The sequence below is a fragment of the Sinohyriopsis cumingii genome, chromosome 1 (genome assembly GCF_028554795.1).
Source record: "Sinohyriopsis cumingii isolate HCF-2022 chromosome 1, ASM2855479v2, whole genome shotgun sequence".
NCBI lineage: Eukaryota > Metazoa > Mollusca > Bivalvia > Unionida > Unionidae > Sinohyriopsis > Sinohyriopsis cumingii.
In genome coordinates this window covers 91,812,711-91,826,640 of record NC_142961.1, presented here as the reverse complement: position 1 = coordinate 91,826,640, position 13,930 = coordinate 91,812,711, and the positions used below count along the sequence as shown (strand labels likewise).

General features: G+C 35.0%; 1 protein-coding gene across 1 annotated transcript in view; it reads left to right on the top strand.

Annotated features, from left to right (window-relative positions):
* LOC149807340 (RNA 3'-terminal phosphate cyclase-like) overlaps positions 1–12,969 on the top strand; it is a 68,417-nt gene extending 55,448 nt beyond the window's left edge. The window contains exons 9-11 of the mRNA XM_089965532.1: positions 6,500–6,594; positions 7,530–7,634; positions 10,970–12,969. Of these exons, the coding sequence (XP_089821658.1) occupies positions 6,500–6,594; positions 7,530–7,634; positions 10,970–11,053 (284 nt within the window). The 3' untranslated portion in view covers positions 11,054–12,969. The remainder of the gene's footprint in view (positions 1–6,499; positions 6,595–7,529; positions 7,635–10,969) is intronic.
* Positions 12,970–13,930: the final 961 nt, after the last annotated feature.

The following is a 13,930-nucleotide window of genomic DNA, read 5'->3' as shown; positions in this document are numbered from 1 at the left end:
CAGTGGTTCCCAAAGTGGGCAGTACTAATCCCTGGGGAGCAGTGGGATTACCGAGGTGGGCGCTAATGCTGAATAATACTTTTTACAGGGTAAGGTAGGGGGCATTGAGGATAACTAAGGGGGCGGTGGTCCCAAAACAATTGGGAACCACTGGGCTAGACTATGAATTTATTGTTGATACAACTTAGGAAGAACAATGTGGTTGCTCACTGATCACTCATTACAAACATGTACATCAGATGATCTCCATTTTCTTATAATGACCCATTTTTCACAAAATAACAAACTGGTACTCGTGTGGCTTCAATTTCTGATACCCAGTCTTGTGTATTCTCTGAGGAATAGTATGCCATATTCCAAACTGTATACACAAGTGCATATTCATCATTACACAACAACAACATTATTACTGCACACATTACTCCGCCCAGATAAATTTGAACTTAGTCATGTGCTCGACATAACTTTCGAAAGAAAATGGCACGTCTAGTTAAAATTGAAATTTGGAGTCATGTTGTGAATGAATGTGCATTGCAACAACTTTTCCATTTGATCTGGAATGAATAGATTTTGGTATTTTTTTTGATCCTATGAAATTTCGTGATTTGGACTGGATTTCTATGTGACAATTCCACATGAAATACATGGGATTGAAGAATCAAGGGAGAAGCATGTTGACGTTTGCAAATGTGTTTCTGTTTCTGTCACTGAATGTTTGAAATTCTAATGTGAGACAAAAATATGAAGTCTTTCAATTGCAATTATCAAAAAGATGCTATGGAATTTAATGCTTATTGAGTGCAGTAAGGAGGATGTACTTGCACTTATCATCGAAATTACAGTACAGTTTCAAAATATGTAATCAAGATTGAGAACCTATGACATGGCTCATGTAATTCGGATTTGCAGAACTAAGAAAGTACATTTTGAGGAAATTCAGGATGTAAAACTGTAAGTATATTTTTTTGCCATTCTTATCACCAGCTAAAGAAGACAGTATATGACTTGTCACTTGTATTTTATTTGTAAGGAACTTTTCTTGCAAGTGTACATGATTTGTTTACAAATCAAAAGTGCTGGAGTCTGCGTCCATTGTTTGTTTACAGTAGAAAGTAGTTCCTTTATGCACGTGAATGCTTTATGTGTATTGGTGCGTGGGTTCAGTATCGGGTAATACTGCACGATTCTGACAATGTAAAGTTAACGGGGGAAAAATCAGCATATAATTAAATCTTTTACATGGTGTTTTGCTCATAGTAAGTGCAAGCAACTTATTTTATTGCCTGCAAAAAAAGATCTCCAAAAAGTGTGCATTTTTGTACAATGTATATATTAAATACAGATCCAGTAATGGAATGCTTTTTTGTTGGAATTAATTCTTAAAACAGTCACTATGGAATACAACCTGAAGCATAATTTACGAATATGTGGTATACAAAAGGATGTATTAATCTTTTTAACTACTACATTAATTTCATATCCCTATGTATCAAGCAAGTTTGGTACTGTATTGTAGCAGTAATAATAAAACAAATTGAACTGGTACAATCAGTCATCTTGTATGTACTATAAATGCCACTTCACATATGGATGAATATGATTTTAAAGAATAAAAAATGTAGTTTCCAGGTCTGTGGAAATAAAACATCTCATAATTGTATGGACTTGTTCTATATGTTTAGATATAGAAAATGTATTTCAAACTATTAGAATTTATATATAATGAAACCTAGAAAAGGATATGACAGTGGCTAGTGCCAGGAGATGCACAAGGCCCTTGCATTCTGTCATGGATAGAGTTGATTTCTGTAGCAGTGGAAGCTAGCTGATATGCTTATGTTATCCCATGCATTCATACATGATAGGGCACAGTGATACCCATATAGTGATGGGGCACAGTGATACCCATACAGTGATAGGGCACAATGATACCCATATAGTGATAGGGCACAGTGATACCTATACAGCGATAGGGCACAGTGATACCCATACACTGATAGGGCACAATGATACCCATATAGTGATAGGGCACAGTGATACCTATACAGCGATAGGGCACAGTGATACCCATACAGTGATAGGGCACAATGATACCCATATAGTGATAGGGCACAGTGATACCTATACAGCGATAGGGCACAGTGATACCCATACACTGATAGGGCACAGTGATACCCATATAGTGACAGGGCACAGTGATATACATACAGTGATAGGGCACAGTGATACCCATACAGTGATAGGGCACAGCAGCTCTTATTTAAGTGACACAAAAGGCACTTTTCAGACACACTGGTCCCTCTTTTATACCACCCACAGGACAGCTGGTTCTAAGATGTTCTTGTGATGATTCCGTTTATGAATGAGCAGTGCTAGCTTTTGCTGAACATTACTGTTATTGTGCCTATTGCAAGATAGAGCATAGTCTGGCATTTTGGCTATGTAGTTACTGTGCATAGCATCCAGGGACTTAGTCAAAAACCTGTCCAAGGTACGGATTTTTGGTCGAGCTCACTTATTTGGCTGTGTCCTACATGGAGTACCTGTCTCAACTGAGTCTCTGTACCACTGGCTGAGGGTGCTGAGGTTAAGCAGTCAGTAGTTGGAATGATGAGTGAACAACAACCTAACCAAGCTGGAAATCCACAAGGTCATGCAGAAGGAGCTTGCCCTTGCTTGACCAAAATGAAATGCTTGGTTATACACAGTATACCAGGCCAAATAATTTGATCTGTTCTATCAGCATAGGTGTCAACTTGTATGGTTTACCTGTAATTTGTACGGTTTTTTCCTTTTTTGTCAGTGTATGGCCATACAATCGTTTTGTACATTTTTTCATAAAATGTTTAAATTTAAAAACATTTTTGTTTTTTCGTTTTGTGCGCATCCAGGACTCTTGGCATAATGTTTTTTTAACATGAGAATTCAGTGAGACTATGGTGACCTGAAACAACCAATCAAATCATACTAAAAAAACGCACTTTTCCTTTGATAATGAAATGAGTTTCATTCATGGTTTAACTCCTGTTTGTGATCTTGTCGTTTATCATGCAGAGATTAGACGCACACTCGAATTTCTAATATTGACTAACTACCTGTGTAGTAGGTATGTTTTCTTATTTTATACATTATTATTTTATTATTTATTCTTATTGCTATCAAATACATAAAGTTTGCATACTTTACATAGTGTGGCAATCATGTTGGTTTAACTGTAATTCGTCCGATTTGTCTGTGTGGAGACAAAGTCGATTTATTAAAAAAATTTAACAATCTACTAATTAAAAATAAATACTCTACTGATTTTAGCGCTGGCATTTTATCATGCTGTTATAGTTTTGAGTTTATCAGATAGGTAATGCAAACAGGAAAATGCATTGCCATATTGATGGCTGTAGTACAGATACTGAGTGACTTGAAAATATGTAACACTGCCAATTTATATCAAGTTTGTGACCAAAATTGGCACACCATATAGCAAATTCATAATTTTTCAAATACCAGATACACAATTTTAATAGAAATGATCAACAGCTTACAAGGTATAAACTTCTGGACTGCTACTTTGTAAAAAAATTATTTCTAGATTTCAATTTTTGGATAGCTCCTGGCATAATATCTTGGGTTTATGAGGACAAATATAAATTCGTAACATATTTGTAATCAGGAGATATTCCTCTATCACATGTCAAATCTAAACTTTTAAATTTTTATTTTTTTATTTCTCTCATCTAGTTGAAATATTCCATCCATCAAATGGCTGAGCCTAACTCAAAAGAAACGCAAGCTTGAAGACACTGACTAAGGTCGTGACAAGTTTCAGGCTATTTTTGATTAAAGTCTTCCCTGGCATTGTAGATGTATCCAAGTTAGGATCTTCACATGCTTTTTGTAAAATATGCAGTAAAGACATTAAACTGGTGGTGTCGAACATATATGATCTGGAGGAATACTTCAGGACAAAACTGCATGAAAGAAATTTTGAAATGAAGAAGGGAGCATCCATCAAAAGCTTCTTTGCTTAGCCAAAGCAGGGAGATGATAATGTTATAAGTAAAAAGAATGAAATAAAGTTTCAGAAATGTAAATAGTTATGTAAATATGTGTCATAATAATTTGTGTATAGCATTTGTGTTTTAAAACTGTTGATCTTACTTAACGTATGAATACATATTTTCGTGTAAGTTTTTTTTGTGTCTTTGTAAGGTTTTTATTGGTCTGGTGTACAGGTTTTCATCTCAAAGGGTTGACACCTATGTATCAGAGACATCTTTTATACAGAGATTCACAAAACTGTCACATCCTTTATACAGTTGTGTGGGAGTCTTTTCATAAGGGTGTGGCAATAATGTGAGTGTCCAGACAAGTGGCTAATGAATCTGAGCTGTCAGCAGAAAAGTGATATTCTTAAATTTCATATTTAGCTTTAAAATGGTACCAAATATGAGTTATTTTAATTTAACATAAAGAAATTCATAAAACAGCAATTGTTGTAGATTTGACAGTTGTAACAAAAAAGTGGTTGAAGTTATTTTAAAGATAAAATTGTATGCCATATTTTCAAATAGAGGTAATGAGATTTTACCCCTTTTTATTCATCTCACACCCATCTCTTGTATTCATTACTTGTAGGATTAAATTCTGTTATCTTCATATTTCAAAGATGACATGCAGGTGATGAATTTTTATTTCTATATTAGTGATATATAAGAGAGATATTAGAGGATAACAAGATCAAACAGCAGTTTTAATATGTGACATGAAGGTCTATGTTCCTGTTGCAAATTTGTAATATTGCTGCTTCCATTGTTCTCTCATTTAATCATACACAGTAGGGGCCCCAAGTGGCCGAGTGGTCTAAAGCGCTTTCCATTATGGATCACTGCCATCTCACCTCTGTCTGCATGGGTTCGAGTCTCTGATTCAGCTAATGTGGGTTTGTGAGAAAGCTTGCGAGTAACTTTTCATGAGTCAGTGGTTCTTTCTGTGGTTTTCCCGGGTTCTTCCTCCGCCATTAATACTGGCCACCATGTATAGCCTATCGTGTGCTGAAAAATGGCGTTAAACCCTACAACAACAACAAGAACATAGTAACATTGCTGCTCCCATTGTTCTCTCATTTAATCACACACCACATGATGTTACCAAAATATTTTTTATCAAGTGGTCAGTTAAAATCTCTATGTTATAGATGTTTCTATTCCTATTAATGGCAATGAAATAATTGTACACTGTGCATACTTCATAAACTCAACCTTTGACCTCGATATCAGTTTCTGATTGGAAATTTGGAATGTTTTCCTCTTTTAGTCCATTGATGGTTATAAAAAATTTGATTACTACAGATAAAACTAGGACAAGAATAAAGGTAAGAATTTATTATACTGGAGAGCATTCTGATAATTCTGTTAACTACTTGTATTGTTATGAAAGGAACCATGTTATAATGAAGGGTCCATGACTATACCATGCTTTAAGGAAGGGCGTTATAGTGAGGGAGTGATGTAATTTGCTTTAAGAAAATGTAAACTTCATTTTCTTCACTGCCCTGGTAACCTAAGTTATTAGAGCATTCACCTCGCATGCAGGAGGTTGCAGGTTTGAACCCTGGAAGAGTCATGCCAAACACTTGTAAAAATGGGACTAGCAGCTGCCTCACTTGGCACTCAGCATTAACAGGTTAGTGTTAGGATTGGTCAGCCTGGTGTCAGGATAATGTGACTGTGTGGGACATGATGCTACATGTCTGTGGCATGATGCCCTGTGCTAGACATCACTATAAACTGTCACACTGCAGACATTGTAGCGATATGACTGAAAAATTGTTAAATTAAAAATCCAAATTTCTCACACACACATGCGTACGCACACGTGTACACATGCACACACACGTCAGTTTTGGTCTAGTTTTTCACATTTGGGTGCTGCACAGGTTTATCACAGTTTTGAGGTGGGGCTAATCAACCTTAGATTGAAGAGCAACTACCCTTATCTCAGTTTGAACCAGGGATCAAGCCAGACACAAAAGAAACACAAACCAAGTGTGCTACTGCAGTGGTTCGTCATCATAACACTGTTCAGGGGACTCAAAATAAGTGTATTTCCTTATGAGTGAGGTTGCCATTTAGTGAGGTGGGTTGAATATGTAAATTATTTAACCCTAAAATGGGATCCATGATCGTTCTTGTGGTACCATACATAGTCCCTTTCAAGTCAAGTCAAACTGCAAACAACAAAGATCCTAATCTGCCATAGCATAATGCACCTGCAGATCAGGATCTATGCTGTTTGTTTTACAGGTTACTCCTACCAACTGCACAGACCCAGATCTGCTGCTGGCACATTATGGGACAGCAGAACTGGTCTGACCAGTTTGCAGTTTGACTTGTCTTATAAGCAAGTATATACGGTATATGAGGGACCATTCCATAATGAGGTGATTTATAGTGAGTAACCATTGTACTTTGGTATTTAAACCTAAGGTGTGTTTCTTTACCAGGGATCCCAGCTGAAAAGGTGGGAAGGGAGGCTGGTGAGATGTTATTGAACCAGCTGTGTCATGGTGGTTGTATTGATGACTTTATTCAAGATCAGGTATGTATTGGTCTTGTAAAATAAAAATTTTATGGAATAAATTTACCTTGATTATAGTGTATTTTGTAATCAGTTTTCTGTTTAAGGTCAAGCTTAACTTACGGAGTGTAAAAGTGTAATGAAGGAAACGAGGGAAGACCCATAAGTATAAACCTGGTTTGATAAACATTTTTGAGGTTTTTCTAGCTTCATTTATTTTGTTTATTGTTTCAAGCCCATTTTGCACAAGCCAGGAAAGATGTACGACAGGTAATTTACATTTTCATGCATTTGTCATGTTATCCATCTGTTCATTAATGTCCCCATCTATCTGTCACACTACATTTTCCATTTCATCAAAGTTGGCATTTTTTAATTTTGTTTCTGTTTGTTTCACAAAGGAACTTTTAAAACATTACTGGCTATATCACGCCAAGGAATCTGAAGCTAAGTGCTTTTCCAAAGGATAGCATAAGTCCACAAGCTTTGGATTACAATCAGATATCCCATAATATTAAAGCCATTTAAGAGAAAATGGATAAAACTTAGCATAGTTGGATATTGGCAGTATAAGGAGTGTTGCATACCACACTTTGGGGCTAGTTCTTCAAGATAAAATTAGCAGGATAATATGTGGTCTTAGCTTAGAGACAAAATTTTGTGAACCTTTTCTCTCAAGGTCCCAGTGAGGTGCTGTCCATTGTCCAAAATGTTATTCATAACCCCTAAATATTGCAGCTAAATTTTGTTTTATTTTACCTGAAGTTTAGTAAACATTTGTAAGAACAAACAAATATTGGGCTATAAGATATTTGGTCTAGAGCAGTAATCCTTTAAAATGCTTGAAAGACATATATCACAATATGGATTTTATATGTGATATAATTGTCATCGGTAAGAATTTGATATAAACATTATTATTTTTTTATGTGATGATGATAAAATTGTTTTTCCAGGTGATAATTCTAATGGCCTTGGCCAGTGGCACATCTCAGATCCGATGTGGACCTATATCCTTGCACACAGAAACAGTCATTCATGTGGCCAGGATTCTTACTAAGGTAAATTCTGTGTGCCATATTCAACATTATATCCTACATTCCTATGTAAGAACATGCTCCTCCTTTCAGTCAAACTGACTTACAAAATCCATTGCTAACTACATTTGACTCAATCCCGGCTTATCTAGATGGAGGACAGAGGCTGCTAGAATCTGTCTAGAACATCATGATTTTCATGGAATTTACCAACCATGCATGCCTGGTGTTTCATTACCACTTAATGTACCACTATATATGCTTAGTGTCTCATTGCCACTTAATTTACCACCATATATGCTTGGTGTCTCATTACCACTTAACTTCTTAATATGCCTGTCTTGTGTCTCATTACCACATAACTTACCACCATATATGCTTGGTGTCTCATTACCACTTATCATCACTATATATGCTTGGTGTCAAATTACCACTTAACTTACCCACATGCATCCCTGGTGTCTCACTTACCACCATGCATGCCTGGTGTTTCATTATCCCTGTTACTTACCACTATGCATGCCTGGTGTCTCATTACCACTATTGCTTATGACCATACATGCTTGGTGTCTATTTACCCATGTTACTAACCACCGTGCATGCCTGGTGTCTCATTACCACTTAACTTATTACATGCATGCCTGGTGTTACATTGCCACTGTTACTTACCACCATCCATGCCTGGTGTCCCATTATCACATAATTTACTACCATGCATGCCTTGTCTCATTACCCTGCTACTTACAACCATGTATGCCTGTTGTTATGTTGCCACTGTTACTTACACCATTCATGCCTGGTGTCTCATTACCACTTAATTTACCACTGTATATGTTTGGTGTCTAATTACAACTTTACTTACCACAATGCATGCCTGATGTCTCATTACCACTTAATTTACCACTATGCATACCTGGTGTTACATTGCCACTGTTACTTACTACCTTGCTTGCCTGGTGTCTCATTACCACTTAACTTACCATGATATATGCTTCTTGTCTAATTACCACTTAACTTACCGCCATGCATGCCTGGTGTCTCATTTTCATTTAAATTACTACCGCCTATGCTTTTTGTCTCATTTCCAATTGGTTTTATGACTTAGTTTATTCTCCATGGTTTTCACAAAATTTAAATTTCCTCACATATATGTTGTCTGCTTGCTGTTCAGTTTTTGCATTGAAAATCACCAAATATTGGAATATTTTTCACAGATTACAGTTGAAACTATATTTCTCAGTTCATCTAGTTTATGATTTTGTTTTGTATTAAGTAGAAATATTCTGCTCCCATCTAAGTCAAGCTTGTAAGCAAAATTTGTCAGAAATCGGGATTTTTGCCTGTCACTGTTTGAATAGATATGTTACTATCAACCACACTCATAATGAAATTTAAGTACCTGAATCTGACTTTCTGTGTAACAATTTTAAAAATCTGATGAGCCAAACCTTTTTCAGTTCATCTCAGACATTTGATACAAACGTTTGCTGTTTAACACTGGGCAGTGACAATGAGAACGTATTTTGCATTCAGATCCTATGGTAATTTTAACATGCTTGATATCTGCAGCATTTAATAAATATTAAATGTTTTAATGATTTATTTATATCAACATAAGAATTCCTGGATTCTGCTTTAAGTAACATATAACCCTTTAGTTCAGATATTTGGATTTACTTTATTTAGAAATTCACCCCTTGGCAAATTATGAAACTGGAGAGGAACCTGACAAAGTCTCAGAAATGGATCTCATATATGTTGTATAAAACATGATCATATTGGGAAAGAGAATGCACAGTTAGCACCAACATGAACAAAGGGAGCTAACTTTTTTAGTATCAAGATGGGGATATTTTTATGACATTGTACTTATTATAATGAGCTTTTACCTCATGAAATTTAACCAAAGAATTTTGTAAGTGCACAATGTGAGCATTACATTGAATAAAGTAGATGCAGTGATTGGCAATGTTAGCATTATATTGAATACAGTAGTTACAAAAATCTAACAGTATAGGCATTGTATTGAATACAGTAGTTACAAAAATCTAACAGTATAGGCATTGTATTGAATACAGTAGTTACAAAAATCTAACAGTATAGGCATTGTATTGAATACAGTAGTTACAAAGATCAACAGTGTAGGCATTTTATTGAATACAATAGTTACAAAGATCAACAGTGTAGGCATTATATTGAATACAGTAGATGCACTGATTGACATTGTAGGCATTATATTGAATACAGTAGTTACAAAAATCAACAGTGTTGGCATTGCATTGAATACATTACTTACAAAGATCAACAGTGCAGGCATTATATTGAATACAGTACTTACACAGATCAACAGTGTATGTATTATACTGAGTACAGTAGATGCACTGATTGACAGTGTAGGCATTATATTGAAAACAGCAGTTGCAAAGATCAACAGAGTAGGCATTATATTGAATACAGTAGCTGCACTGATTGACAGTGTAGGCATTATATTGAATACAGTAGTTACAAAGATCAGCAGTGTAGGCATTATATTGAAAACAGTAGTTGCAAAGATCAACAGAGTAGGCATTATATTGAATACAGTAGCTGCACTGATTGACAGTGTAGGCATTATATTGAATACAGTAGCTGCACTGATTGACAGTGTAGGCATTATATTGAATACAGTAGTTACAAAGATCAGCAGTATAGGCATTATATTGAAAACAGTAGTTGCAAAGATCAGCAGAGTAGGCATTATATTGAATACAGTAGTTGCACTTATTGACAGTGTAGGCATTATATTGAATACAATAGCTGCACTGATTGACAGTGTAGGCATTATATTGAATTCAGTAGTTGCACATACTGATTGACAGTGTAGGCATTATATTGAATTTCATTAGTTGCACTAATTAACAGAATATGCATTATATCAAATACAGTAGATGCACTGATAGTGTAGGCATTATATTGAGTTCAGTAGTTGCACTGATTAGAAGTGTAGGCATTACACTGATTACAGTAGTTTCAGTGATTAACAGTGTAGCATTATATTGAATGCATTAGTTTCAAAGATCAACAGTGTAGGCATTACTTTCAATACTGTAGTTGTGAAAATTAGAAAGGTTTCAGAAAGAATATACTTTGATAGATTTTATTTCTTTAACATTTAATTTCTTGTTTGCTTTAATATGTACATTCAGTAAGATGTGCTTATGTGCTTATATTTTGTTATTAGAAATCTGTAAAAAGAAAACATTTTTTCCAGAAAATATGTGTTGTCTCAGACAGTGCAAGAGAGAGAGAGAGAGATCTAGAGCTGACATTGTAATTTTTATGTATTGAAGTATACTCATTATTTTATTTTGTCTTTTCAGGCCAAATTTGAAATCAAGCAAATTTCAGCCAGTCAGCATATCATTGAGTGTACGGGAATAGGCTTTCAAAATAAACAGTTGTGACGAGATCTGCTTTGAAAATGACCAAATTGTCGGCAATGAAACCACAAATCCAGCTTGGATGAAGTTAATAGAATGCCTTTTTCTTGGATACTGTATTTGCTTGTATCAAAATTATTTCTCCCTTGATAAGACCAGATGGCTAGGCAAATAAATTTGTCATAAAGTTGGAAGTGGGCAGACAAAGATATCCTTAGTAAATATTTGCCCAAAAATTGTGAAAATTGGGGTAGGTTTATCACTGACAAGAACAGGTATTGCCAGCCTAACTGTAGACAGTGTGAGACCATGATCTTCTGTTGAATAATGCACCAGAAGATCTTGGTACAGTCTGTTTATTTTACTGATAATTCAAAGCTCTTTGTGTATCAGCAGACCTGGATGTGTGTGTGTGTGTCTGTGTGTGTGTGTCTGTGGGTGTTCATTGTTCACAGTTAAGCTTGGATTATATTCAGGTCCATGCAGCAGATGGTGATTGAAAGACACTTGCTCCCTTGTTCATGTATGATGCAAAGTAATGTGTATGAATTTTACTGCCTTCTTTGGCAGTGTGATTAGGGACTGGATAGAAAGAGACAAGTTCAAAGCAATATTACTTTTATTATCAAGACAGGCTGGTGGTCTGGTATGTGTTTTGGACAGGGGGATGGTGCAAAGTTTTCATCTTTCCTCAAAATGTTGAAACAGTCCATTTTGTAGCTAAAGAAAACAAATTATTTTATTTTCTGATAATATTCAAGAAATTTCCTTACTAGTTTCCCATGAAATACACTTGGCTATGAGTGTTATATTTTGTTCATAGCTTTTAACTAAAATGTACCTGTTGTGAAGTTTGGGTAATCAGCCTCATCTTCTTACATGGAGTTAGAGGAAATTACATCCCTTGAAGTGCAGAATAAATTTTTCTAAAACTAATTTTGGATCTTGGGATTTAAGTTCAGAATCGTCCATCTTTGCTGTACCTAATGCAGTAGTAGTGTTATTGCTATTTTATTTTTGATTGTTTAGTTCATCCCAAAAAGCAAAATGCAGAAGTTTAATGGAATGGATATTGGATTTTATATCTCTGGGTGACAAAATATGACAGTTTATAATATGAAATGATTAGCAGAAATTACATTTGTGCATCATTAACTTATGTCCTTGAAAAAGATCTTTTGATAAGTAACTTATTTTTTTTTACTTCGGTTTTCAGAGACAGATTTGCTGGTCAATTTAGACAGAATTACATCAATGCTGAATTTATCAACTATACCATATCACCTGTAGATTTTGAAATCAAGGGAGATAACTGTTCTTCATTAGTATGTAAATTACAAAAATTTGGAAGTGTGTGGGATTCATTGATGGTGCTGGTCAGCTTGTTTTAACTATGTCAAGTCACATGGAAGAGAAAAGTAAAAGTAGAGATAAATAGTTTATTACATATCTTTAACTTGGTGGTGGCAGTCTTTCATTTATGTTCTGGAGGGAGTTAGTTCCCTTTTCTAAAGGGTTCTGTGTATAGGACTTGTAAGTTTTTATTGGCTTTATGAAGGGTAAAGGAATTTAATATAATCTTAGATATTATTTAGTTGTCACATGTTCCATAACTACCCCGTTCTAAAAACCTCCCTCTCAAATTTTAGCAAATTTCATTTTTTGCACTTATCCTCGTATATTCTTTAACAAAACTTTTCCAGTTTTTTTGACCAAGTTGTGAAAGTCATAAAAGCTTAAAAACATTAAAAAATAAACTTACATATGTTGTGGTTTTTTATATACAGTGTTTCTTGTAATAGTGCCTTTGTTCTAGCATTTAAAGTCGATTGTATGTCCACCACTTGATAAAGATAATCTGTCCATGAAATGTTTATAAATATGAACAGTAAATAACAATAATTGAATGAGTTAAATAAAATTTATGTTTGTAAAATGAACAGATATTTCGGGAAATATTTTTCATGATAAACTATGAAGTACAGTATAGATACTTCTGGTCATCCATGAATTTGCAAAAAGCATTTCATAGTTATGCTGCATTTTTTTAAATGCATAAAAAGTTAATAATGCTAAAGTGTTATTGATGAACAGTAATTACACAGAGATGTAGAAAACAGTAAAGCTGAGCACAATGAGGACGATTCAGAATCTTTATACCATGGAGTTGGTACTAGAATTTCCAATTAATTTACCAGGGTTCCCACTACCAGGAAAATGGGAAAAAGTCAGGAGAATTAGTATATTTTTTCAAACTGTGAAAAGTCTTTGAATTTTGCAAATATTGATGAAAGTTGGGAAAAACTTGGGAATGTTTGGCCACCACTTGATGACAGAAACAGTTAAGTAATTGAGTCATAACTGAACTAATCATAACTTAAATTTATTGAGTTCTGACCAAACTATTTTGAGATTATGGTATAGATCATATAGGTGCTTGCCATTAACATTTTTGTATAGTCAGTCTAAACACTCAGTCAAGTAGATTTGTGTTAGCTTGATCATGATCAAGTCAAGTGGTAACATAGGAAGGCAGGTAATCTGAGTTTCCTCTGACTCTTCCCACCCTACTTTTGATATCTGTACATTTATATTGGGGTGTGGGGTCCATGTCAATCACATATCGGAAAGTTGGAATTCACCACCACTGTGCAGAAGCAGCATAAAGTAGCCACTTACCAGTGGGCCTAGCAAACATAAATGATATTACATCGAGTCACACCTGCATGAAATTGAAAGGAAAATGGTGTATTTTTTAGGAAATTGTGAGTATTATAACTGCCAAGTCTTTAATCCACTGACCGACCTGATGAAGTTACATCATTGATAATATTTGGCCTGGTACTTGCCATTTCCATTGCTAGTCACATGACTATGCAACCTACATACCCATGACATCAG